This window comes from Perna viridis, chromosome 12 (assembly GCF_037379345.1).
Source record: "Perna viridis isolate PV_CMFRI_1.1 ecotype Kerala chromosome 12, ASM3737934v1, whole genome shotgun sequence".
NCBI classification, from domain to species: domain Eukaryota; kingdom Metazoa; phylum Mollusca; class Bivalvia; order Mytilida; family Mytilidae; genus Perna; species Perna viridis.
This window is the reverse complement of record NC_142456.1, coordinates 14,283,087-14,307,403: the sequence shown is the minus strand read 5'-3', so window position 1 is coordinate 14,307,403 and position 24,317 is coordinate 14,283,087. Positions and strand designations below refer to the sequence as shown.

The following is a 24,317-nucleotide window of genomic DNA, read 5'->3' as shown; positions in this document are numbered from 1 at the left end:
TAAATGTTCAAGGTGCATTATTAGTTATTTCCTGTCTCCATGAATAAAGGAACATTTGAATTACATATTGCATATATCAGTGTAGGCAACAACAAAAAAATTTTTTATTACCACATCATATTCAGCTTGAATAACAAATACTATAACATAGTAGGCACAAGCTAAGTAACTAAAATTGATTTCTTAAATTTTCTATAAAAATATGATCTTCTTAAGCATAATAATACTTTTAACCAGTAATGATCTGTTTCCCCTTCTACTTGATGTTCAACAAGATATCTTAAAGACAAGTATTAACCATAAATTAAGGATGAAAAGAAGAGAAAAAAATCTATTATCTAGCAAAAATATACTCAGTTACATTTCATACAACAATTGAAGTTAAAGAAGAAGCATATTTAACTTAAATATTTGTTTTTATAAAAACAAAAAAATGTACATTGATGTACATAGGTTCAGACAAAAAATTTAACTGCTGCAGTGCATGTTACTTTGTGCATGAAACAAAATGAATAATATGGTACTTCAGACTGTTGTTGACTTCACCAATAACTATCACTCTAATAGAACATGGGTGGTCAATTTTGTTTTATGAAGTTGAAGAATTATATATTTTGAAGCATTTGATATTGTAATACATTATAATTGTGGTAGTTTCCTGCTTCTAAGTTTTTTTCATGAGTCAAATGAAATTTTGTCTTCAATCAATTAAACTTAGGCAAATAAGAGGTTGTCTGTTGTGCTTATATTACCTTTTCCCGTATGTCATAATTCATTTCTCTTTATTAATTTTATAAGGCCAAATAAAATTTTACCTTTGTCACATGGCAAAAAAAAAAACAAACAGTATTTTTTGGAAAGAAAAAAGGATAGCCGATACAGTAAAATTTTGTTCTTTTTACTTACAATTTTCTAAATTTTATTCAAGAAATATCACATTGCACGCAATTTCAATTATCGATCCAATTTTTTAGTATGCCATTAAGTTATCAGCATTCAGGCAATCGGGAAACAGAATTGCGATAAGGTGACTTGCGTTTCCATGGAAGAGTGTCTTTAACTTTAAAGGGTAAAAAAAGTAACTATACTAAATGGGTCAGTAGACCGGATATATTTTATTTACTTAATTTTTTTCCCAGAATTTAAAGAAAACAACTTAAAAAACATCTTGTTCATGGAAACTGACAATTATAACAAAATTGTTTGGTGGTACTTTTTGCATCTGTTATGTTATGTGTCATGTGGTCTAGACCTGAGTCGGTTTGGGTAACAGGAAACAGGGTATAATTTTATTTGGCCTTAAGGGGGATTTGATACCATTGGATTTGGTTACACAGACTGACTTATAACATACGTCCCTTTTGTGGAAAAATAGGGAATATAACAATTATGAATGCCTTAATTTGAATTAAAACAACACAAAAAACACAAAGACATATGTGAAAAGTGTGGGAAAAGGGAGATAACTCTGCTGGGTTAACCTTGACCTTTTTGTCAACAAACTTAGCCATGTTCACCGGCTTGAATGCTCGGCTATGCCGATCGCTGCTGACAGGAAAGTCTGCTGCTAGATTTATACAACGAACATTTTATTTGTACTCCCCAGAGCCTTTTCATCCTATCCACGGACGTGAACCTGTCTGGAAATCAGCTGAGGAAGCAGTAGGCGTAGTTGAATCGAGTATGTTCTGCAGACTGAGTTCGAATAACTCCGTCATAAAAATTACTGTATATTGTGCACACATGTATGCTTTTTTTCAACTGAGGAAGTATACTCGTATTTTAAATGTATGCCATTTTTAATTATTTAAACAAATTTTTTGTGCATGTTTTTAAGGACTAAATTGTAGGGTAAGTTACAGTGCAGCTCGCAGCATAGTCTAATGAATACCTGGCATCCAATGCCAGGTATTTATTGCTTATAGACCCTTTTGTTGTAAGTTGGGGAGCATGCTTAATATACACTTCTGCAAGGTAGGGCTTGGGTTGAACAGAAGAAATTTCCTCGCGGAAGTGTTTATGGGGCATGCTCTATGCATGCTTATCGACAAACTCATTGTTAGCACAAGTGGCCCTTAATTAACAAGACCCCCATTCCTCAGCATCACCTGTATCTAGTATACAACAGGAAATGACTAATCAATTGAACAGGTACATGTACCTTCTGGTGGTTTTACCTGTACAGTTTATTATCACTCTCGGGTGTTTTTTTTTATATAATTTAGGGTTTGAATTTTTAAGTATAAATAATAAAAATTACAAAAAATATTTAGTTCTTAGGGAATTTGTAGATGAATTAGTGTATTAATTAGTGTTTTAATCTGAGTTACAAACAGGTCCTATCTTTAATGCATTGCTACCAAAAGAATGCTATGCAAGTCGTTTCTGCAATGTTTTGACCACACAACCACATCAATCATAGTCAACTCCGCCACAGTACATTTATCCATCCAAACATTTTTAGATTTTGTAGGATATGGTTTTAATTACTACATACATTCCTTATTAATTGAAATGAAGATGGAGTGACTGAGATGAACTCATAAAGTTAAAATAACAATCGATTAAAAAGAGCATAATATGGGGTAGGTACTGCCTAAATCAGTGAGCACCATGAGCTTTACCATACATGTATCGTCTATGCGAGACTCGTAAAAAATAATAAAGGACATAACAAAGAGGGAGCAACCCGGTTGAAAATTTCTGCTTCACAAGTTCAATGTTTTCACTTATATTTAAGCAGCAAGCAAAATCAATATTTCTATTTGAAAATCTGTCTTGTTAATTAATGGGGGAGTTTTTTTCTTTTTTTTTTAATAAATGAATAACTTGAACAATTTTCCCCCCCAAAAAAATTCCAACCCCATACCCCCCTTTCCTCTCACTCTCAAAATGGTCAATAACTTTATAGCACCTCGCAATACTTTACATTTTTTATCCCTTAAGGGCATTTCTAGCAACATCCATTTCAGTTTTGGCCTGTCAGATCAATCTGTACAGATAATGGAAATATTACAGTTCTCCACGGATGGTGGGAATATTTTACACATATCATTTGATGTAAACAAAATTCAGACAACAGCTACAAATTCCAAACAAGAAAGTGATTGCCTTTCTTATCTTAGAAAAGCCATGCTTCGATTTTGACAATATAATCGGAGTTTATATTTTTTTCCAAGGCGGGTTAGGTTCTTGACAACAGCAACAGTGTAACAGCAGAGATACACGTACATACATCCATGTGTTTCCTGAAGTTTTTAAAAACATAACATTCAGTTCTTTAAATAAGTAAAACAGAATAGAAAAAGATTTAAAAACTGTCAGATAAGATGAATTTATTTTTACTGAAATGTAATCTTAAACTATATATTTTTATTTGTTTGATTGAAGGAAATGAAGAATTTTCTCTGTAAGGACAGTCACTTTTTGTTACTTCCAGGACATTACTATTTTTCGTACATACATCCATGTGTTTCCTGAAGTTTTTAAAAACATAACATTCAGTTCTTTAAATAAGTAAAACAGAATAGAAAAAGATTTAAAAACTATCAGATAAGATGAATTTATTTTTACTGAAATGTAATCTTAAACTATATATTTTTATTTGTTTGATTGAAGGAAATGAAGAATTTTCTCTGTAAGGACAGTCACTTTTTGTTACTTCCAGGACATTACTATTTTTCGTTAGTATATTTGGGATCTTAAGGAAAATTTAGAAAGTACACGTAATAACCGTAGAGCTCACACCATTTCGCGGCACTTGCTATAAATCATTACGTAAAAAAAGATGAATAAGGAATTGTTGATCGAGCAGATTAATTTTTATAATACCTACACAGCTAGTAGAAGAACTTTCATATTCACTTCCATTCCGGAAAAGTTCTTTAATTATATCGAGTTCAACTTGGGTCAGCAGGCATAAGATTTGGTGACATGGCAATGGGAGCTAAGGGAACAGAAACTTGATTTGATTACTGTCAAGGATTTAAATTGATACATATATTATAGAAGCATTTCCTATTTATATTTAAATGTTCTGAGACGTATTTCCACATAACTCTTGTGGCAGGACGACCTACCTGTGTTGCAGTAGGTAGTGAGATAAAAATAACCAGTTTATTGACTTGGCTAAAAGATTCATTCTTTAGCCAAATCAGTTTGTAGCTGGCTTGTCACCGAGTGGTCTAGGGTTCAATCCTCAAAGGCAAATTATAGTTTTGTGGGTCAAATCACGCTCTCCTGTTACATTTGGTGCCCAACTTAAAAACTCACCCAGTTTTGATAGCTATAGTGAGCTAGTTGAAGAGTCTTCATCATGGTATGAAAACTCTTGAGGTGGGGAAGTGTGGCAGGATGGCATACCTGCATTGTAGTAGGTAGTTAGATATAAATAGCAGTTAATTTACTTGGCCAAAGGATTCATTCTTTAACCAAATCAGTTTGTAGCTTTCTTGTCACCTAGTGGTCTAGGGTTTGATTCTCAATGGCAGAGTATAATTTTGTAGGTGAAATCATGCTCTCCTGTTAAATTTGGTTCCCAGCTTAAAAACTTGCCCGGTTTGATAGCTGCATGTATAGTGAGCTAAGTAAAAGAGTTCTTCATGGTATGAAAACTCTTGAGATGGGGGAAGTGTGGCAGGACGGCCTACCTGCATTGTAGTAGTTAGTGAGATATAAATAGCAGTTAACTGACTTGGCCAAAGGATTAATTCTTTAGCTGAATCAGTTTGTAGCTGGCTTGTCACCAAGTCGTCTAGGGTTAGATCCTTGGTGGCAGAGTGTAATTTTGTGGGTCAAATCATGCTCGACCTGTTACAGTCATATACTAATTTATTTTCAGGACAAAGAGTATATGTACAGGGTGGTGCTGCTTCCCCATTAAAACTGATCTCTGCCCTTGCTGAATATGGAGCTAAAAATAACCTACATGACATCGAAGTCATACATGCACCTACACAGTTAGATTGTGCTTTCAGTGATCCTAGATTTGAGGGTAGTTATGCATTATTTTTAGTGCCTATGCCAGTGATGTTCTATCATTTGACCCCTGAGATGTCAGTTTCAATTATGAACTGTAATCTAAGACTTTTCCATTGGAATCTTAGTTGAGCTTTACATAGAAATATTAATCATTTTGAAGCTGCAAATTTCCAACCCAACAAATTGAAAATAAACTCTGAAACTATTTTCTCTCTATATGATACAAAACATCTTTTCCAACTGTAAACAATTTCTAAGAAAAGTTTGTAAAGCAGTACTGGCATTATTTTTAAAAGCACTCTTAATGTAAAGAAAATTTAGGTTTTCTTTTAATAATGCTATATGCAACTAAGTGTGTGTATAACATAAATTGTGTTTTTTTGTTTTTATTTCCAGGCATTTTTAGAACTAATTCCTTCTATGTATCCGATCCTAAAGTGAGGAAGGCTATCAATGAGGGACGAGGAGATTTTGTTCCTATTTTCTTGAGCGAGATCCCTTTGTTGTTCCGACGAGGGATAATCAATTTAGATGTAGCCCTGATATCCCTCAGTCCACCAGATAATCATGGGTTCTGTTCTCTTGGGCCAAATGTTGATTGTACCAGGTCTGCTGTTCAGAATGCTAAATTCATCATTGGTAAAATTGATTCTTCATGTAACATGTAATTGTACTGTAAACGTATTAATGTTTGAGGTTGCTAATTTTTGCAGATTCTGTCATGTAGACATATTTGCGAGTATCAATTTTCGCGGATTCTGTCATGTAGACATATTTCTGGGTATCAATTTTTGCGGGTACAGAAAAATTATATTAGCATGATGCAATGTTAAAAATCAAATTTGTAAGTACTATATTTCATACTTTTCTGTCCACCACAAAAATCACAAAATTTAGTACACCGTGAAAATCAGTATGTTTACAGAATACTAATTTAAGGATGTTTGCTGCTTTATTTAAGAATAACAAGGATTTCAGAGGGTTGTGAAATTTTTGAGATATAAGCATTTGTAATTTTGGTGGAAAAGGATTTCTGTAGATTTTCGATAGCTTTTGTGTTCATTGGTTTTATCCGACAAAAACACTGAAGTAATAACAAGAGTTTCATAAAAACTTCCCAAAAACATTTTTGGGTGTGTTTAATGAATCCATTGGAAAAAAAGTGGGGTCACCAGGCAAAAATTATTAATGCTATGAAATGGATAAAACCAGAGGAGGTCGAAAAATGTGATAAAAATGAACATGACCAGTGAACATCCTTAAAATTCCATATTGATGAACTGTTAGTTAATCCCTTCTTCACTCTAGCAACTATCTCATCCTGCTCTGATGATACACCCCTCCGTTGACATCTGAGTCTAAGGCTTTAAATGAAATTCGAAGTACATGTATAATGCGAGGGAATATACATGTAATTGTTGTCTTGGTAAATGAATATACGTAGCTAGCTAGACTATTATTGGCAGGTTTTTTCACAGTCTGGTAGAGTTGTGTCCCTTACTACATTTGATAATTTTATTAAACTCTGTAAATGATCATATAAACAATCTTTAATTTAGCTTATACATGTACATGTAACTTAGTTCTATTTGATAATAGAGAAATATTTTCTGTAAGATTTTCTCCATAGCTGTATATGATAATAGAGAAATATTTTCTGTAAGATTTTCCCCATAGCTGTATATGATAATAGAGAAATATTTACAGTAAGATCTTCCCCATAGTTGTATATGATAATAGAGAAATATTTTCAAAAATATTTTCCCCATAGTCGTACAATGCCATTGTTTATTATTTCTCTATTACACCATGACAGGATTGGTAAATAAGAATGTTCCTCGAACTTTTGGTGATGGTATCATACATAGCTCACATGTTGATGTTATGGTTGAGGGAGATGAATTACTGCCGGAATTCACTGGAATGAAACTGACGCCTGAAATTCATGAGATAGCTCGACTCATTGCTGACGACCTAGTTCAGGATGGGGCCACTATTCAAACAGGTAAAAATGTAATTTTGAACTGGCTAAAAGCACTGAAGACCAGAAAAAAATCCCAGAATTTATATTGGCATTCTCTGTTTCCTAAAATATGTCAAAATTAGCATCCCTCAAAAATCACCCTCTATAACTAGAAGAAAAAGAAGAGTTATTTATCAGTTGATTTGGATTTGACTTTTCTGTTATTTGTTTCTGTCTTTATGTGCATTTTTTATGCAAGGTGCAAATATTTTATTGAATGCTTTTGTTTCGGAATGCATGAAACATCTGCCAACAGAAGTTAATTATTTAATGCATCCAATTACTATAAACTATTTTCTTTCCAGAACGTTTTATTTTCACTCATTTTTAGGTGCAAGAAAAAAATCTACAAAAAAATTAGGTTTGTTCATTATAGCAATACAGTTCATGTTTAACATAGTACTACTTTTACATTTTTGATGTCTTCAGGTGTAGATACACCATTTACTTTAAAATAAAGTGAATTGTTGCTTGCAAGCATAATTAAAAACCATGAATACCCTGGTACTTTTCAGGTATTGGATCACTACCAAATGCTGTATTTGACAAACTTGTTCATCACAAAAACCTTGGAATCCACACAGAAATGTTTAGTGACGGTGTTATAGATTTAGTGGAGAAAGGGGCAATAACCAATGCTGAGAAAACTATACAAACTGGTAAAATTGTCAGTGCTTTTGCTCTCGGAACCAAACGATTGTATGATTTCCTTGATGACAATTCATTTGTTGGTGAGTCTTAATATTGCAAGTCTATTTTGTTGAAACTTGCTGTAGGAAAACATTTTTGCAGTTTGTTGAAGACAAAATCCTGAAAAAAAGAAGCTCGAAACAACTTCGTCTTAAATATATTGAGATTCCTTCCCATCTTAAAATCTGTGAAACATATAAAATTGCTTAAAATTGATTACTGCTATTGCTATTTGAATATTTTAAGCATTATCTGATATTGGAAAATCAACTTGCCCAGAATTGAAGCCTGTTTTCTTAACTTAACAAATCCTTTCAGAAAATCAAGTTTTCTACTTGTCAAAAGGAAGGAGAATATAATAGATAACTTCCTTACACCAAAATTTCACTTGCCTGAGCTGATGGGAAAGTAGAATCCTAGAATACTGTGTTATATTGTATTCAATATTAAAGAATTACATGTATGTACAATATATTAAGTCAGCTTGAAAGGTCCAATACATTTAATGAAAAAAATCAAGACAAAGAAAGAAATTTTGCCATATCCCAGGAGTAAAAGTCCTGTCTAAAAACAAATTTTAAAACTTTTTTCCACATTTGCTGCCTGGATGTATTGAGATTTAAATTTTGAAATGTGCTTGCTTTTCAGCCCTGTGTGATTGCAGTTTTACCAATAATATTGCCTTAATATGCCAGAACCCAAGAGTTACAGCCATTAACACATGTCTGGAGATAGATCTGACAGGACAAGTCTGTGCTGATTCAATTGGTTCTATGATTTATACAGGTAGGTTACCATAGCAACGATTGAAACTTAACTGATCATTGGCAGTAATTCAACTTATTGGGATTTTATAGCGGAAATATATATAGTGGCCAAAAAGTTTGGCTTCTCGTCAGAGCAGACAGCTCATACTTCTCTCCTGGTAGTGGGTGGTAAAAGGTTATTTTCGTGCACTGTTCCGAGCATTTTTTATCTTTCATTCATCGTGATTAGGATTGTTTATATTTTCCGAGTCTTGATAAACTTGTATCTGCATATAAAGTCCGGCAACTGAAATAAGCAAGAATACCACTGGCATTTGCATGGGTAGGGTCTAAAATGTGTAACCCATACCCATAGCAACTTTTCCCCATACCCAAATATTGTTTTGCCAAGGAGTTAGATATATAAGCTATATATATAAATCGTTGGTTTTGCTAAAATATTCATTCTTACCGTATGTTAAGAACTGAATATTGCATGAGATAGGAAAAGGATGTTTCAATGCATTTCTAATCAAGAAAATGATGTACATTTTTCTATGATTTCTTGTTTTATTGGTTTTCTGAAGTCAAAAGGTCTAAATTGTGTAACTGAAAGTTACTGTATCCAACTATTTATTGACTATTTCTCACTTTCCTGTCCGAATTTTACATTTTTCTCAAATTATTAAAGAGGTTTAAATTTCAGTTTAAGACTATGGATAAAGTTTTGAAAGATTTGATATTGTTTTTAAAAAAAGAAGTGAGTTAGTTTGAATTATGTAACGTACCTAGCGTCAATCCCCATACCAGCAAGGAATGGATATGATCTTATCCAGAAAAACGAAATCTCATAAACAGAGTCTGATGTGATTTTAATTTATGGTCAATGAAAGTTTTAATTATATTATGATGTTTTATTGTCAAATATTCAATACATTAACAAAAATACTGGAATTTGATTTTGGGTACGGGAATTTCGGGTTTACACATTTTAGACCTTTTGAAAACAGAAAATCGAATAAAATCTATTTTTTTCGACAAACATTTTAAAAATCATTAATTCTAGCCTAACCACCATGTCATTTTGTAAATGTGTACCAAGGCAACTTTCAGCTGGAAATATCAAGTGATAATGAAGAAATTGGCAAAAAGTATTTGGGTATGAGGAGAAGTTGGTACAGGTTACCCATTTTAGACCATACTATCAGCATGAATATTAGTATAATTTTTTTATAACATACTGATAAAACATGATTCAGATCGCTCGACACTGAGGACATACTATGTCAATTATACTTGGTATGTCCTTGTCCATTTTTTTCAGATACATTTTTTAATCGTTCATTTGACTTTCTTATTCCCACAGACTAAGTGATTTATTCGGTTTTGTTTTCCATGCACCATGCAATCAATTATCATTCACCGTTCTTTAATGCATGATACCCCACTTTACCAATCACATGGTTGCATTTCAAAATGACTGCCATTTTTGGACAGCATTTGAAAAATTATTTTGATTTCAATTAAATTTGGTACATGTAGGAAAACATGTTATCCTGAGTTGATTGGTGATTTTGAAAATTTGATTAGAGCAGCCATTTTCAAAATTGCTGTTATTTTTCCCCTATTTTTTATTTACATTTACTTGATTTTCAACAGTATTTGGTTTTTGTAATAAACATGGTATTTTGAGTTGAATGATAATGGTGGATAATAATTATAAACCATGTTTTACTTTATTGTTTGTTTTTTTGCCTGAATATTTGTGTAAAGCAAGCTATGTAACTCAGTACAAAAGGGTATAGTTTTCTTTGCCTTCTGTGCAGCTGTTGGGGCAACAAAGGACAAGGAGACCCTTAAAACACATTGTATTGTGTTACCAGTGTGCAGTGCAGAGACTGCATTATTATTGGCAAAATACCACCTAAGAGAAATGAATTCAATACATGTATATACATAGAATTTTGTTTGACATCTGACATGAGAATTATGAGAAATTGATACACCCTAGAACTTAAAATACTAGCCTATAATGCTGGTTTGTAATTTCCTATTTACAAGTACCCAAAAAAAAAATTTCCAAAAAAATAAAATATTTTATCTACCTACCTACCCACACCTGACTGGATAGAATCGGGTACAGGGAAACAATTATTTATTTTTGGCCCAATGTCATACATTTTTGATCAATTAGATTTTTCCAAAGATGAACATATTATATGATATTGAATAAAAAAAAGAAAATCCCATCTGTCAAATATCAATATTTCACAGGTCAAATAACATTCTTGGTTTAACTCTCAAATTTTTATGTGCCAAAAATATTAAATGTTTTGCTCCTGAGACAATAATGACATCTGATGTCACTGTATATTAATCTGTTGTTATACAAAATTACATATCAAAATTTGTACATGTGTAACATGAAGTGAAATACCGAAAATACATGTACGATCACTCTTACCCAAATAATTTAAGAGGGAAACAGGCTCTATTCACTCTGTTCAATTTACATGTATTTACATTTAGTTATCTTCCTATTTTGTTGGAACTATGTACTAAAAACAATTTGATACTTAAATTACAACTCTGAATCAGATTTGCCTGGAAATATACATTGTCCAAAGCCAGTTGGGTCAAAGGTTTTTTCAGGTAGGTTTCCATGGTAATAGCTAGTACTTGTATATACAAATAGAAATTGTTTAAGTACAGATGTTGCCTTTTTTGTGTGGTATTGTCGGCTTATGTGGTATTGAATCATGTTTTGGTGTTTTGGCTTCTGTGTTATGGAGTCTCTGTGTTTATCAATTTATAAATTGTGTAAATGCTAAAATAAGCTGTATTCTTCTGTGCAAGCTATCCATGTTGGGTTTATCTGTTGTGTTTTTTCTCTTTGTTTGAGCTGTCTGTATTAGGTTGTTATGGTGATGTATTTTCTGATATCAGCAATCTCTTGTGATGTGGGATGTTATGGGTAAAATGATATGGCATCATCTGTAGACTTGGTTTTCTTTTAACAACTTAAAGTGAATACTGCTTCTAAATACATTGGTTGAAATATTAGGGGCTGAAAACAAGCATTTTGAATCTTTAAGTCTTTGACTTGATATAAATTGCTTCCAGACCAATAAATTAGGATTTGTTGTTAAAGTTTTCAGTACAGATCTGGCTTATCAAATGCTCTTCTAAAGGTATGCTTTACAACTGATATCCTCTATAATTAAATAGGGAATCTATGTAAGTTTACCTAAATGGTCTTATAAACTCTCGTCTGTTATCCATTACTTGACTTTGAACGTTGATCCTTTAAAAAGGGAAGATTATTTCTGTGTTTATGTTTAGATCATCTGTACAGATATTTTTCTTAAGTTTATGGATTTTTTAGCTCACCTGGCCAAAGGCCATGTGAGCTATTGCCATCACTTGGCATCTGTCGTCGTCGTCCATTGTCATCGTGAACAATTATACAAAACTCTTCAGAAACTACTTGACTAATTAGAACCAAACCTGGTATGATTGTTCCTTGGGGTATCCTGCATAGAACTGATGTGGGGATTTTTGATTCGTCAAAAAACATGGCCGCCGTTACTAAAAATAAAACAGGGATCAGACAGTAGTTTTTTGCATATATCTCCTAAATCATTAGGTTTAGCTGAAAGTGTTCAGTATGATGGGATTTATCTCAGGTCAAATTTTGGTTTTAATCCATTAAGCCATGTTGGAGTTATTGCCCTTTTTCAACGATTTTTGCTATTTTTAATGTTATTTCTTTCCAAAATCTTCTTCTCTGACACTACTTGACCAATTGAAACCAAACTTGATATGAATGTTCCTTGGGGTATCCTACATAGAACTGATGTGGGAATTTTTGATTCGTCGAAAAACATGGCTGTCGTTACTAAAAATGGAACATAGGGGTCAGACAGTAGTTTTTTACATGTTTTTCCTGAACTGTTCGGTTTAGCTGAATTTTGTCTCAGGTAAAACTGTTCAGCATGATGAGATCTATTTCTGGTCAAATTTTGGTTTTAATCCATTACGCCATGTTGGAGTTATTATTTCGCCATTACTAAAAATAGAACATAGGGGTCAGACAGTAGTTTTTCACATATATCTCCTAAACCGTTAGGTTTATCCAAATTCTTTCAGTAGCTGAAATGATTCATATTGTTAGACTACAAAAGTCTTCAGACTCCATGTAAGAGTTATTGCCCTTGAAAGGGGAAAAATGACTTTTTTTTGATAGTTTTCAGTCAATATCTTGAAAACTATGATAGATTAAAAGAAACTTTCAACTGTTGAAAAAATCTCGTGATAATCCTACCAAAGACTTCTTTAGTCAAAATTGTTGTGGACAACTTCTTGTTTAATTTATTGCCTTTGAAAGGCAAAATTCAAGAAGGTGAGCGATTCAGGCTCCTGGGAGCCTATGGTTAGGCTTCAGATTTGTTTAGATCAAAGGCTAGTTTCAGTTTTCTCTAAGAGCTATAGTGGTAATTGCCTGGTTATTATCAGGTTCAGATTTTTGTAGAGTGAAATCTATTTCAATACAGTTCTGGGTTTCTTAAAAAAAAATCTCAAGTTGAGATTTTCCTCAAATCCTTGAGTTTTTCCTCAAATCTTCAATTTCAAGTGATTGGATTGGTTGGAATTTGAGATGAGGACGGATTTTAGGAAAATCTCAAATTAAGATTCTTTGTGTAACTGAACCCAGATTTCAGTTGGTTTTAGATTTGATTTGTTGTAATTTTTCTCTGACTTTGGACAATTTTATGTATTTATGTAATAGCACATTGTTAATATCCTTTATTTGAAAAATTGAGATTTTGTCTTCCTAAAAATTTAAAAAATTATAATAATTTAAGCTTCTGATAATTTTCAAATTTACAATTGATATATTCACCAAGTCTTATGAAATATGATAGGTTTTGGAGGCCAGGTTGACTTTATCAGAGGAGCAGCACTTAGTTTAGACGGAGAAGGATGTCCCATAGTAGCATGTCCCTCTACTGCTATCTCAGGAGATAACATGACATCCAGAATTGTACCATCTTTAAAACCAGGTAAGAGTTTTGAGAAAGTAACAAAGAAAACAATATATACCTGTTGTGTTCCAATCCATAGAAAATTCTGACACCGCCAATCATAGAGGTGCTTCATTTTTGCAGAAAAATCCACTGGATGCTTTTCAGATCTATATACAATGTAATTTTATTCCATTTCTGTGTAACTGTAGCCCTTTCTGCATTCATCTACATGTTACATAAATCTGCCAATTAAGGACAAACATTTCTGCAAATTGCCAATTTTATATACAATGTATATGATTTTTATTGCTGAAGTACAACAATGGGATTTCCAACTAAGGCTGGTTATGTGGTTAGTAACTGTTTCTGAATTGAAAATAAGCTAGAATTTTGACATGCATTTATCACCCACTGTTGTAATTTTATAAAGATTGTTACTTTAATAAAAGTGGAAAGGTAAATTACAATATTTAAAGGTTCAAATTGAAAACTATTTTGTCTTTTTAAATGAAGCACTTCATGGTTTTACTCTACTTGCTAACTATTTATTTAACATGCCAGAGTTGTGCCCCTTTTACTGAAATGGTGCTTAGAATAAAAATAGAATATTTTATGTTTTTAAGGTTCTGTCTTCTTGAGCAGTCTACTTTTGTTTTAAAAGTTTTTTTTTCTTTTTCAACCTTTAAAAATACACTGTAAATTATGGAGAAGAATCAGTGACAGACATGTAGATAATCAGATGAAAAGGATATGGCCATATCATTTTTCAAGAGGTTGAAAAGACAATTAAATACCACAGAAAAATTCCGACAAATTTTTAAGCAATAATAAAGAACTTTAAAGTAAGAGGCTGGATATTTACAGAATAAATTTGGTTGTATAATGCTAAAGCACTGTCATCCACGTTGTCTTCTGTAGAAACTCAGCCGAAAACATACATTCCATAGAATTCATCTATACAACTCCAGTAAAAGCTAGCAATGACGATGATGTTGTTTCACAATAGTAGTCAGACTGGTATTGATTTTGGGCCTTAAGACCTGAACATTTTCTGAATTTGGGACCAGAAGCTTGCATTTTCCTGATATCCAGACAGTATCTTGACTATAAGGGAATGGATCTTTTTGAAATTGTCTAAAGAAAGGCTGGGATTGATTTTAGGCATAAAAATTTTCTTTTTTTTAAATTATAGGCCAAAATGGGACCTGAAACAAGTACATTTGTATTATTTTTTAAATTTCTGGTTAATTTGAGCAAAAAGAAATAAATTGCTTTGAAATTGTACTGAAGTTCCATACCCCCAAAGGAAGGAGTTATTTTGGAGGATTTCAGAGATTTTAGGATTAAGGGGTCAAAAAGTGCATGCTTCAGTTCTGGTAACATTCTTATTCTCTGACAAGTAAATAATCATAATCAAAATTGAAAGCTGAATTAATTTTGAATAATTTGTCCTGTACCAACTGTTCAGGGTTCGACCACTGCGGTTGTATTAAGCTGCGCCCCGCCAAGCATTTTATTAAGTGTGTCAGACTTCTCCGCATACAAATCAAGCCATTCATATTTTGAAAAGTTATACCATAAGCATCCTTCTGATAATTTTGATTATTTCCCTTTACAGGAGCTGGAGTTGTAACCACCAGAGCCCATGTACATTATATTGTAACAGAGTATGGAATATGCAATTTATTTGGTAAAAATCTACGACAACGAGCTTATGAACTTATAAAGCTGGCTCATCCAAACTATAGAGAAGGACTTGAAAAGGCAGCTTTCGAAAGGCTGAAATGTATGCCATCTCCATAGTAAGGATAATCATGAGATAGATTATGAATCAGGTGATTTTCATGACTTCTGAAAAGTTAATGGCATTCTGATCTGTTAAACATTCACGTTCAAAGCATTTGACAGATACAACCTTACCACTAAAGATGCGGTTCAAATTCTAATTTTGTATGGTATCTTATTTGTGCAATCAGAGCATTTTCTTGTTGAATTTGGCCTTTTGTATTATTTTTTGGTATATTATGACATAATTAATATTGCACTTTAAAGTAATAAATTTCAAGTTTAGGATTCATATTGCACAAAATCTACAACTTTATACTTTTGCTAATAAAATCAAAATGCCACCATGTAAATACTTCTTTTAATGATTTGCTGGCCAATTTTGTTGTCCAAGTGTCAGGTCAAGCCCTGTTCCATTATGCCCTATTTATGCTCTGACAAAAAAAAAACATTTTTGGTGTGTAAACTGTGTGTGATATCTAGTGAAACTTTGTAGGTATAATCTGGTTTGTTTTGACTTATTTTTTTTAGTTATCTTTGTAAAATGTGTTACTCTGTCAGAGCAGATCTACACAATAATTGTATGGACTGTCATAAGTCATTAACCTTTGTTAAAATTAATGATAAAGAATTGTCAGTACTATTTTAATTATTGTAAATCTGAAGTTATTGCAATGCATAAATTATTGTACAAAATGTTTAATAACAAGTGTTTTTATTACAATTACAATTACAATTACAATTCTTTCAGATGTTTTGCATTAATTATCAACTTTGTATGCTCAGCAAGCTTTTCTTTCTTTTAGAATCTTTATAATAGTCATTTTCAAATTTTTATGCATTTTTCTAGCTTAAACTGTTTTTATTTTCATCTGGTTGTTTGAAACTGAACGAATGTTTTTCGGACATATTATTAGTTTTTTTTAGGCATTTCAAAAGCAAAGAAATCAGTCAGCAAATACTATCTTGTCATGCTTACTAAATTATTAGTGAAAGAGTAATCAAGGGAACCAAGGTTATAGCCGTAATTAAAAGAATGTAATCCAGGGACAAAGACCAGACATGGAAAACATGAAGTTGTAAAATAATTTGAAAAACCATCTTTCTACAGGTATGTAGTGTAAGTTTCATATTCAAAGTCCTAATTACTGGTACTTATTTAAGGAATGAGTCCTATATTTTTTGGTCTATGAAGAAATAACCCCAATCTTGTTGTGCACATGAGTTATTTTAAAGTGAGCACCACAGGCATTCAAATTATTTTAATTGACCAAAAAAATATAACAGTCATTCCTTATAATTTAATATAAGTACCAAAGTTCAACAAGTACATCATTAAAAAAGTTTGATGTATACTTAACTTCCTCTTCTTTGAAAAACTAGTTAAGAACACAAGTGATTTTATAACATATTACCGCTCATTGTTTGATGATAATGATGATGATGATGAAAGTTTTAATGTCCTTGGTTTGTTTTATAAGGACAGTAATTGTTTGTTATATTTTATTGACTATTATAGTTCTTTATGTATGCCATCAATCACTAAGATTGTTTTTTTCAAATTTTCTAGCTGTTTTTATATGTGCATCAGGGTTATTTCTGTAAAATTAGCTGTTTATATGATGACCACAAGGCAAATATGAAATATGTATCTTCTTCCACCTGTCTGAACACAAACTTTTGTTGCTTTGTTTGTAGACAAATAAAAGTTATTTATAGAAGCAAAAAATGTATGGTGTTTTACATTAAACACTGGGAAGTCAGAAGTCTTTTAAAACATAAGATGTCTTACTCTAAATATTGAAATTAATATATGCATTATTTATTGTTTTTTGTTTATTAAGACATAAATATGGTATAATCGCAAATATGGCTTCAGCAATGTAATAAGTTTTAATGTTTAATTTTACATCCCAACCATATTGTGGCAATGTTTATAGTATCAGAAATAGGTGCTGACTTAAAGTATTAGCTTGTTTGAAATCTACAGTTCTATTCAAAATAATGGATTTTATCAAAATTGCAGCAATGGATTTTTTTGGGGGGGAGGGGGTGTCTGGGTTGGAATCCCCCTTTTTTGTTGAAAATTTTGTTAAATTTGCAAATTCTATTTATTTTGGGGTAAAACAACAAATATTAGCCTGGAGCCTCTCATTTGCTGGATTGGCTACTATTTAATTTCACTTTCTTGTAGCAAAGTGTGTTTATCATAGTCATGGTAAAGATATGGATGTTTGAGTGTAAATGATTACAAATGTTACTTAGCACTTGATATATAAGCTAAGTTTTGGTAATCATTTTGTATAATTCTATAGATATAAGTTAAGTTATAATCATTTTAATTATTAAACAGGATCTCTTGGAATTATTTCTGTGATTTTATGCCCCAGCAACTGAAAATTAGGGGCATATTGCTTTACTCTTGCCAATTGGTCTATCTCTCCTGCACATTTTTGCACTATAATTCAAAAACACCTTCTTAAATTAATAGAAACTGTTTTAAAAATTCTGGTTTTTGTTTTCAAATTTTTTAAATTTATTCATAGAAAAATTGGGTGTTTTCCAGTTTTCTCACAAAAAATTAAATATGCTTTTTCCAGTTATGATGAAACTTTTGGGAAGTGTATGCATCCATTGTGGAAAGCTCCATTTAATTTTTTGAAAAAAAAAAGTGTTTTGGGGTTATCGATATGTAGGCTTTCCAACTATGTATCTTATTTTGCATAATTTTTAGCTGGAGTGCTACTTAAATATTAGATGGGGGATTTCGATGAAATTTTGAAACAAGTTCCTTAACAAGAGGTGTTGAATTTGAGGTTATAGTGTTAACCATATTTTAACTTAGAGGCTAAAAAGTAGAACGATGCATTCAAGAATAAACATATGGATCTCTGTGATGTACCACAAAGCTCAAACTGGGATTGATACATGGGGTTGAATAGTAACAGGGATAAGAAGAGTGAAATTAAATTGCAAGGTTCTATACCACCAGAGTCTGGCTTGGAATTTTTTTTTTTTTTTTTTTTTTTTTTTGGCTGAATAGGAATTCTATGAAGGAATCGGAGGCAAAAGGAGACTTAAACATTTTTCTTGTTGTATGAAAGAAAGCTTGAGTAAACTTTATCTAGCCCTTTTATTTTTTCAGTAATGACTTTAAACACAAAATTGAGTAAAGGTTTTAATATGAACATTGTACAACAATTAAAATATATATCATCCAATCATTTTATTCCTTGATTTTACATGTTATTTTAACAAAACACAATATCTATCGTTTCGCAGAAAAAGGGGTGGTGCTAGGACATCATTTACCATTTTTTGTCAATTTTACATGTGAAAATGACAAATTTTTCCATAGGTGGGTGCCACTTCTGTATGTTGTCTGTATAGTTGACATTGTTTTGTTGTTGCCATTAGTAGTCCTAATGACAACTTTACAAGTGTTCCATCTATATTATCAAATTTCTCACACCAATATGTTTTTATGAGACAAATATTACCTGTAAAAGGAGGAAATTGAATATATTGATATTTTTAAAAAAAATAATTATGCCTGTTGCAGTTCTACAATTACAATAATTACTATAATTCAACAAATTATAAGATGTATTCTATAAACAGGTAAACGTATTGATTTTTTTCAGTTATACAAAAATGATAAATATCCTTACTCGGTATTAGAGGTTAACTTTCTGTCAGACTAAAATTGAGCTCTCAAGCTTCTTAAATCAACGTTTAATTCGTATTTATTACCATTATGACTTCATCCTCTATAATGGGTACAGGTGTTGTTTGGATTATTCATTGTCCTGAACGTATTATAATGGGTACAACCAGTCACATGGTTGTGCTTAAACTATATGTGTATACCATGTTTGGAGACACACTGTTTAAGTATTAGTTCCTAACCATTATTATCACTGAGTAAGAAAGACTTGGTAAGATTAGTATGCCATAGCTTTGTTTTCTAATTTTTCATAACTCAATTTTCAGATTGCATTTTTCCTGACTGATGTCCTTATAAACTTGATAGGAATGTAGTCAAATTTTGAAGCTGTTTTAGATTACTCTTACAATTGTAATTACCTCTCAAAATTGCCATTGAAACCCTTTAGAACAACTTCTTTTAGCCTATAGATGTCTCTTGAGATCTTAACCGATGGAAACCGAAAATGGTTAAAGAGTAATCAAAGGAATCAAGTTTCTAGCAGAAATCAAAAGAATGCAATCCAGGGACAAAGTCCAGGCATGGAAAACAGACATACACAACAAAGAACATGAAGTAACTAAAATAGTAATACAAAGATTAAAAGTAAATGAGCAACTTGGACTCCACTAAAAACTGGAAACATGGGCCAGGTGCACCGGTAGAGTGCACCTGGTCCATGAACAAATAAATCTTCACAACAGATCCATTGAGTGATTGGCTTGATTGAACACTTTAAACATCATCAGACTTAATGATATTCATTGCTGGAATATCTAACTTAAGATTTTCTTTATTTTCAAAGGACTGATGACAGTAATTGTCCTAATACATACCATCTGGGGCTCACCTGGTAGCAATGGATCTCTCAACGTCAGGGGCAGATCCAGGCGGGGGCGTGGTAGGCGTTTGCCCCCTAAAATTTGCAAAGCATGGGTTGTCAGGGGATAGATTCAGGCAGTTTTAGCTTGAAGCTTCCACTCTAGTATCATAGATACAACCAACTGAGGCTCAAAGAAGTTATAATTTGTTTTTGTTTTTGTTTTTGTTTTTTTGTTTGTTTGTTTGTTTGTTTGTTTTTTTTTTGTTTTGCTTTGTTTTTAATTAGCAGCATAAGTTTACTTAAAGTAACAAAATTAATTTTACCTATCATTTTATGTTGCGACTAGAAAATTGTACTGCACTCACTCAGTATCATCTTCAAATTCAGAAACTATGGAATTCTGGGATTGCTGTTATTCATAACGTCCCTGATTGGCCAAGACGAATTAAATTACGTGCACGCTGCGACGTCGCAACGTTGTTTTTGAGAACAGAAGTTGATTTTCTGAATTGGTCCATTGCAAGTTTACCATTCGACTTCAATGAAAATTTAAAATAAGTGTCCTGTCACCTAAGTCTGATATACTATACTAAAATGAAAATCATCATGGTTAAAACGGCCAGTGGTTGCCTTAAATAAGCATCCTTCAATTTTTATGCGTTTATTGTTTCGAAATGTTTTTAAAAAGTAATATTACTTAATGAAACAAGCAATGATTTGTACATATGTATTACTTTTTGTAAACTATTCATTTTTCTTTTCCCTTTTTACCGAACCACTTGTTTCCGTGGTGTCACTTTTCACTCACACTGGAGTAGATTTAAATAAGGGCAAAGTATAAACTGAAATATATATATATTTTTTTTTTATTGTAACCTTAAAGTATTTGCAATAAAATAAAAATATCACCACAATTATAAAGGTATAGTGATTGCAGAAAAACAAGATAAGGAATGTACAATAATAAAAAAAATGTTTTAACAATAAATCCCTACACCGCCACACTATCTTTTTGTTTGTTGGTTTGTTGGTTTGTTTTTGTTATTATTTTTGCACTTGCTGTTCTAGTAATTGTTACAAATCATGGTTATATTTCTAAGGCTTTTATTTGTTTGTATAAAATAGGCTTTTTATACTTAAGGTTACGACAGTTCAATATTATTTATAAAAAATATAGGATTTTTTAAAGTAAACTACAAAGCAATATCACTGTTGTACCGAATCATCAAATCCACAACAACGAATGGCGTCATTTTTATTCGGGCAGTCTCCATTTCTGTATTTATTGGCTGGACAGAAGTCAAAGCCCTCATAACAATCACAAGAGGTTTTTTGTACGGCGACCGGAACATAGACTGGCGCCTGCGTGGTTGGCGCGTTGAAGAACCACCAAAGTGCAGTAGTTGTTGGAGGTGGAGGTGGACGAGTGGTTTTTGGAAGTGATTCAATTTCTATCTCTATCTCTGGTCTCTTCGTCGTCGTCGTCTTTGGAGGCAAAGTTGTTGTTGGCCTTGTTTTTGGTCGTGTCGTTGGTGTAGGGGCTACTTTTGTTGGCTGTGCTCCTAAAAGCTGCAATAATTGAAGAGGTATCATGTAAGGGATGAACTGTTGAGGAGGAGGCTGTGCAAACTGTTGGTGTGGTGGTGCAACATATTGAGGACGAGGTTGTGCCTGAGGTTGTGGTGGTTGCGCTCGTGGCTGTTGTGGTGGTGGGGCGATGTATCGAGGACGAGGTTGTGCCTGAGGTTGTGGTGGTTGCGCTCGTGGCTGTTGTGGTGGTGGGGCGACGTATCGAGGAAGAGGTTGTGCCTGAGGTTGTGGTGGTTGCGCTCGTGACTGTTGTGGTGGTGGGGCGACGTATCGAGGACGAGGTTGTGCCTGAGGTTGTGGTGGTGGGGCGACGTATCGAGGATTAGGATGTGCGCGTGGCTGTGGAGGTGCTGGCCGGAAATATTGAGGTTGAGGGCGAGTTTGTGGTGGCGGTACAGGTCTATATCTGTAAACTGGTCCTTGGGGTGGCGGGGGTTGTCTTCTTGGAGGTGGTGGAGGAAGAGCTCTTCTTGGTGGAGGTTGTCTCCTAGCTGGTGGACCTCGTCGTGGGGGAGGAGGCGGGACAGCTCTTCTTCCTGGTGGTGGGGCTCTTGGTATAGCCCCTCGTGGAGCGTTGCGAACTGTAACAAATCAGAGGTAGAGTATTTAAAAGAAACTTTAACATATAACTAAGGAAATGATAATATCAAAAAGGTAAAATCAATTATGATTCCCTATTCTCAAGTGACCGGGATACACTGCCTTCTTTTATCGTTGTGAGTGATAAAATGAAATTTGGATATCCTATGTTGAATTTGTTATTTGCTAACCTACTTCTTATTGGCAAGATTGCATGAAAATTCATATATTTTGAGATGCAGAAATGTTTTTTTTAATTTTTGTTTGTAATTAATGATATGATATGGGATAAAGCATAGGTATTGAGAAAATAACTAGATTTGTGAACATTTATACAAATGTTTTGAATAATTAGATTTAGTTGAAAACGGAAAAAAAAACATACAACTTTTTCATGAGACTTTCAGTAGCGAGTGATATCAATTTTAATCCATTCAAATCGTATCAGAAACTATCATTAGGACATTTTATACCCGTAAAATTTCTATTGTTTAAAAAGTACCCATCCAACCCAAAAGTAAAAAAAAAAGATTAGAGTTATTCCTTATTAATTATAAACATGAAAGTAACATAACTGTTATAATATATATGATGAGCAGAAACAGTATTAATTATTTGGAAAACATCTTACATGTACATCGTACTATGACGAGATTACTACCACAAACTTGAATTCGATCGCACAATGATGTCCCATTAACAAATATCAAATAAAACCGTTTATATTCGATTTCTGATTTTTTTTTTTTTTTGGTTAATAGAGACGATATTTCCTGGACAGTGTGACCAGTACACTACATGACTCGTGTTCATCATTTCTTTACAATCGCATTTTGTTTTCGGTATCGCCCTGTCGTTGTCGACGTGCGTAAACTTTTCTTTAACGATGACTTGAGAAAAACTTATCTGACATTTTAGAAATTCATCATATTCTTCCTACGACATGACAGAGGACTCTATTTTAAGGTCGTTACCCGCTTTTTAAAATAAGGGTTAAAATGGGAAAGTAGGTGTTATAATTAGAATGAATCCAAAACAGTTGTTGTGGCTATAACGAACTGTAAATCTCTATGTTTTAGTATGTCAAAAACTAATGTTGTGACAACAGTTCCCCTAAGTGAGCAGAGTTCAACGTCCTGCGGTCGTATCATTCTGCACTCCGGGAAGCTCTTTATTTTCTCCTTAAATTTGTTTAAGGACAGAAACCAACAAATAACAAACAGCAGAACATAAACGATAACAAGGAAATTATATGGATTTTTTTGTTTAAAGTTCGTCTCCGAGACTTCAGTTTTACGCAAAACCTAGTTATTTTGTTTGCGTATGTCTGGTGTATTGGAATTGTAAACGTCCAAGTATCGGAGTTTATATTCTGAAATTTCATTCTCACAAAATTTAAACAGAAAATTCAACAACCAACATACACTTACATGCTTTTGGATACTAGTGAATGATTAGAAACTGAACGCTTGATTTTTTAACCTGTTTTATTGTTTGTTGGTTGCTTCATGCCCTTAGAACGCATATCAGGACTAGTTGTTAGCTGAAATATTTTTCCCACTCTCATTTTATTGAAGTTTTTGCTAAAATACAGATACACTAATGAACCGTTATGTCGTATTTCGAGATAACCCTACATCCGAGAATCTAATTATCCTGATGGAATGTTCCAAGCGCGCGGCATCGCTTAACTTTGTGCCATCGTCGGAAACACTACTCCACCGCCTGTCTGAACATTTGAAATTATTCATCACGACAATGAAATCAACGTTTCTAGTTATGTGACGTATTATCGTTTGTGAAATCGGACATGTTTGTAGAACCGGACACGTTTGTGAGTCCTACATGTATATATCCAAAGACAACATTGTGAAAGGAACACATTAGGGTTTGTAACAACATTCAGAAAGGTGTCCATTTTGGCGAAAAAAAACTCTAAATGTACTAGTATTACAATGATCTGTAATTACCATATATGTCAAGTAGTTATATTGCAAAGTAACGCAATGTACGATGTTTTAGCTTTATTTGTGATCTATTTCCTATGTACAATTGTTTGTAATATATTGTCAGTAAATGATAGAATACATAGGTGTGACAAAGATACACACAGTAAAATATAACTGCAGGGAATCGACATTAAGAGAAAGTTACAAAAAGAAAAAAAGAACTAATGAAAACAAAACAAAAGGTGACCAAACCAACAAGGAAGCAACCCGACATATGAAATTAGTACTGTATGTGATGTACGTTACTTCACGAATTAATCATCAATTTCTCAGTCCCCGTGCAGGTCTGGGTGTTAAATCCCAACAATCAATCAATCAATCAATTTCTCAGAGAAGTCTTGTTCTCAAAAAGAAAATAA

The 24,317-nt window shown here is 32.9% G+C and overlaps 2 protein-coding genes across 2 annotated transcripts; one reads left to right on the top strand and one right to left on the bottom strand.

Moving 5' to 3' along the window:
• The first annotated feature begins 1,493 nt into the window (after positions 1-1,493).
• LOC148601313 (succinyl-CoA:acetate/propanoyl-CoA:succinate CoA transferase-like) lies at positions 1,494-17,616 on the top strand. Its single transcript, XM_088554541.1, has 8 exons — positions 1,494-1,681; positions 4,841-4,993; positions 5,377-5,619; positions 6,797-6,985; positions 7,519-7,734; positions 8,342-8,479; positions 13,365-13,502; positions 15,085-17,616. Exons 1-8 carry the CDS (start codon positions 1,510-1,512, stop codon positions 15,267-15,269), a joined length of 1,434 nt encoding a protein of 477 aa, XP_088410667.1. The 5' UTR covers positions 1,494-1,509; the 3' UTR covers positions 15,270-17,616.
• Positions 17,617-20,839: 3,223 nt separating this feature from the next.
• On the bottom strand, positions 20,840-21,961 carry LOC148601312 (uncharacterized; the record flags this gene model as incomplete). Its single annotated transcript, XM_088554542.1, has 1 exon — positions 20,840-21,961. A coding segment is annotated over one exon (975 nt), but the record flags the coding sequence as incomplete, so codon positions are not given.
• Between the last annotated feature and the right edge of the window lie 2,356 nt (positions 21,962-24,317).

Bases quoted from the DNA above. Each gene is read 5' to 3' on its own strand.
- LOC148601313 (XM_088554541.1), top strand. From the start codon at position 1,510: ATGTTCACCGGCTTGAATGCTCGGCTATGCCGATCGCTGCTGACAGGA. The intron at 5,620-6,796 runs GTAAAATTGATT...ACACCATGACAG, and splicing joins GAATGCTAAATTCATCATTG to GATTGGTAAATAAGAATGTT. The intron at 7,735-8,341 runs GTGAGTCTTAAT...CTTGCTTTTCAG, and splicing joins TGATGACAATTCATTTGTTG to CCCTGTGTGATTGCAGTTTT.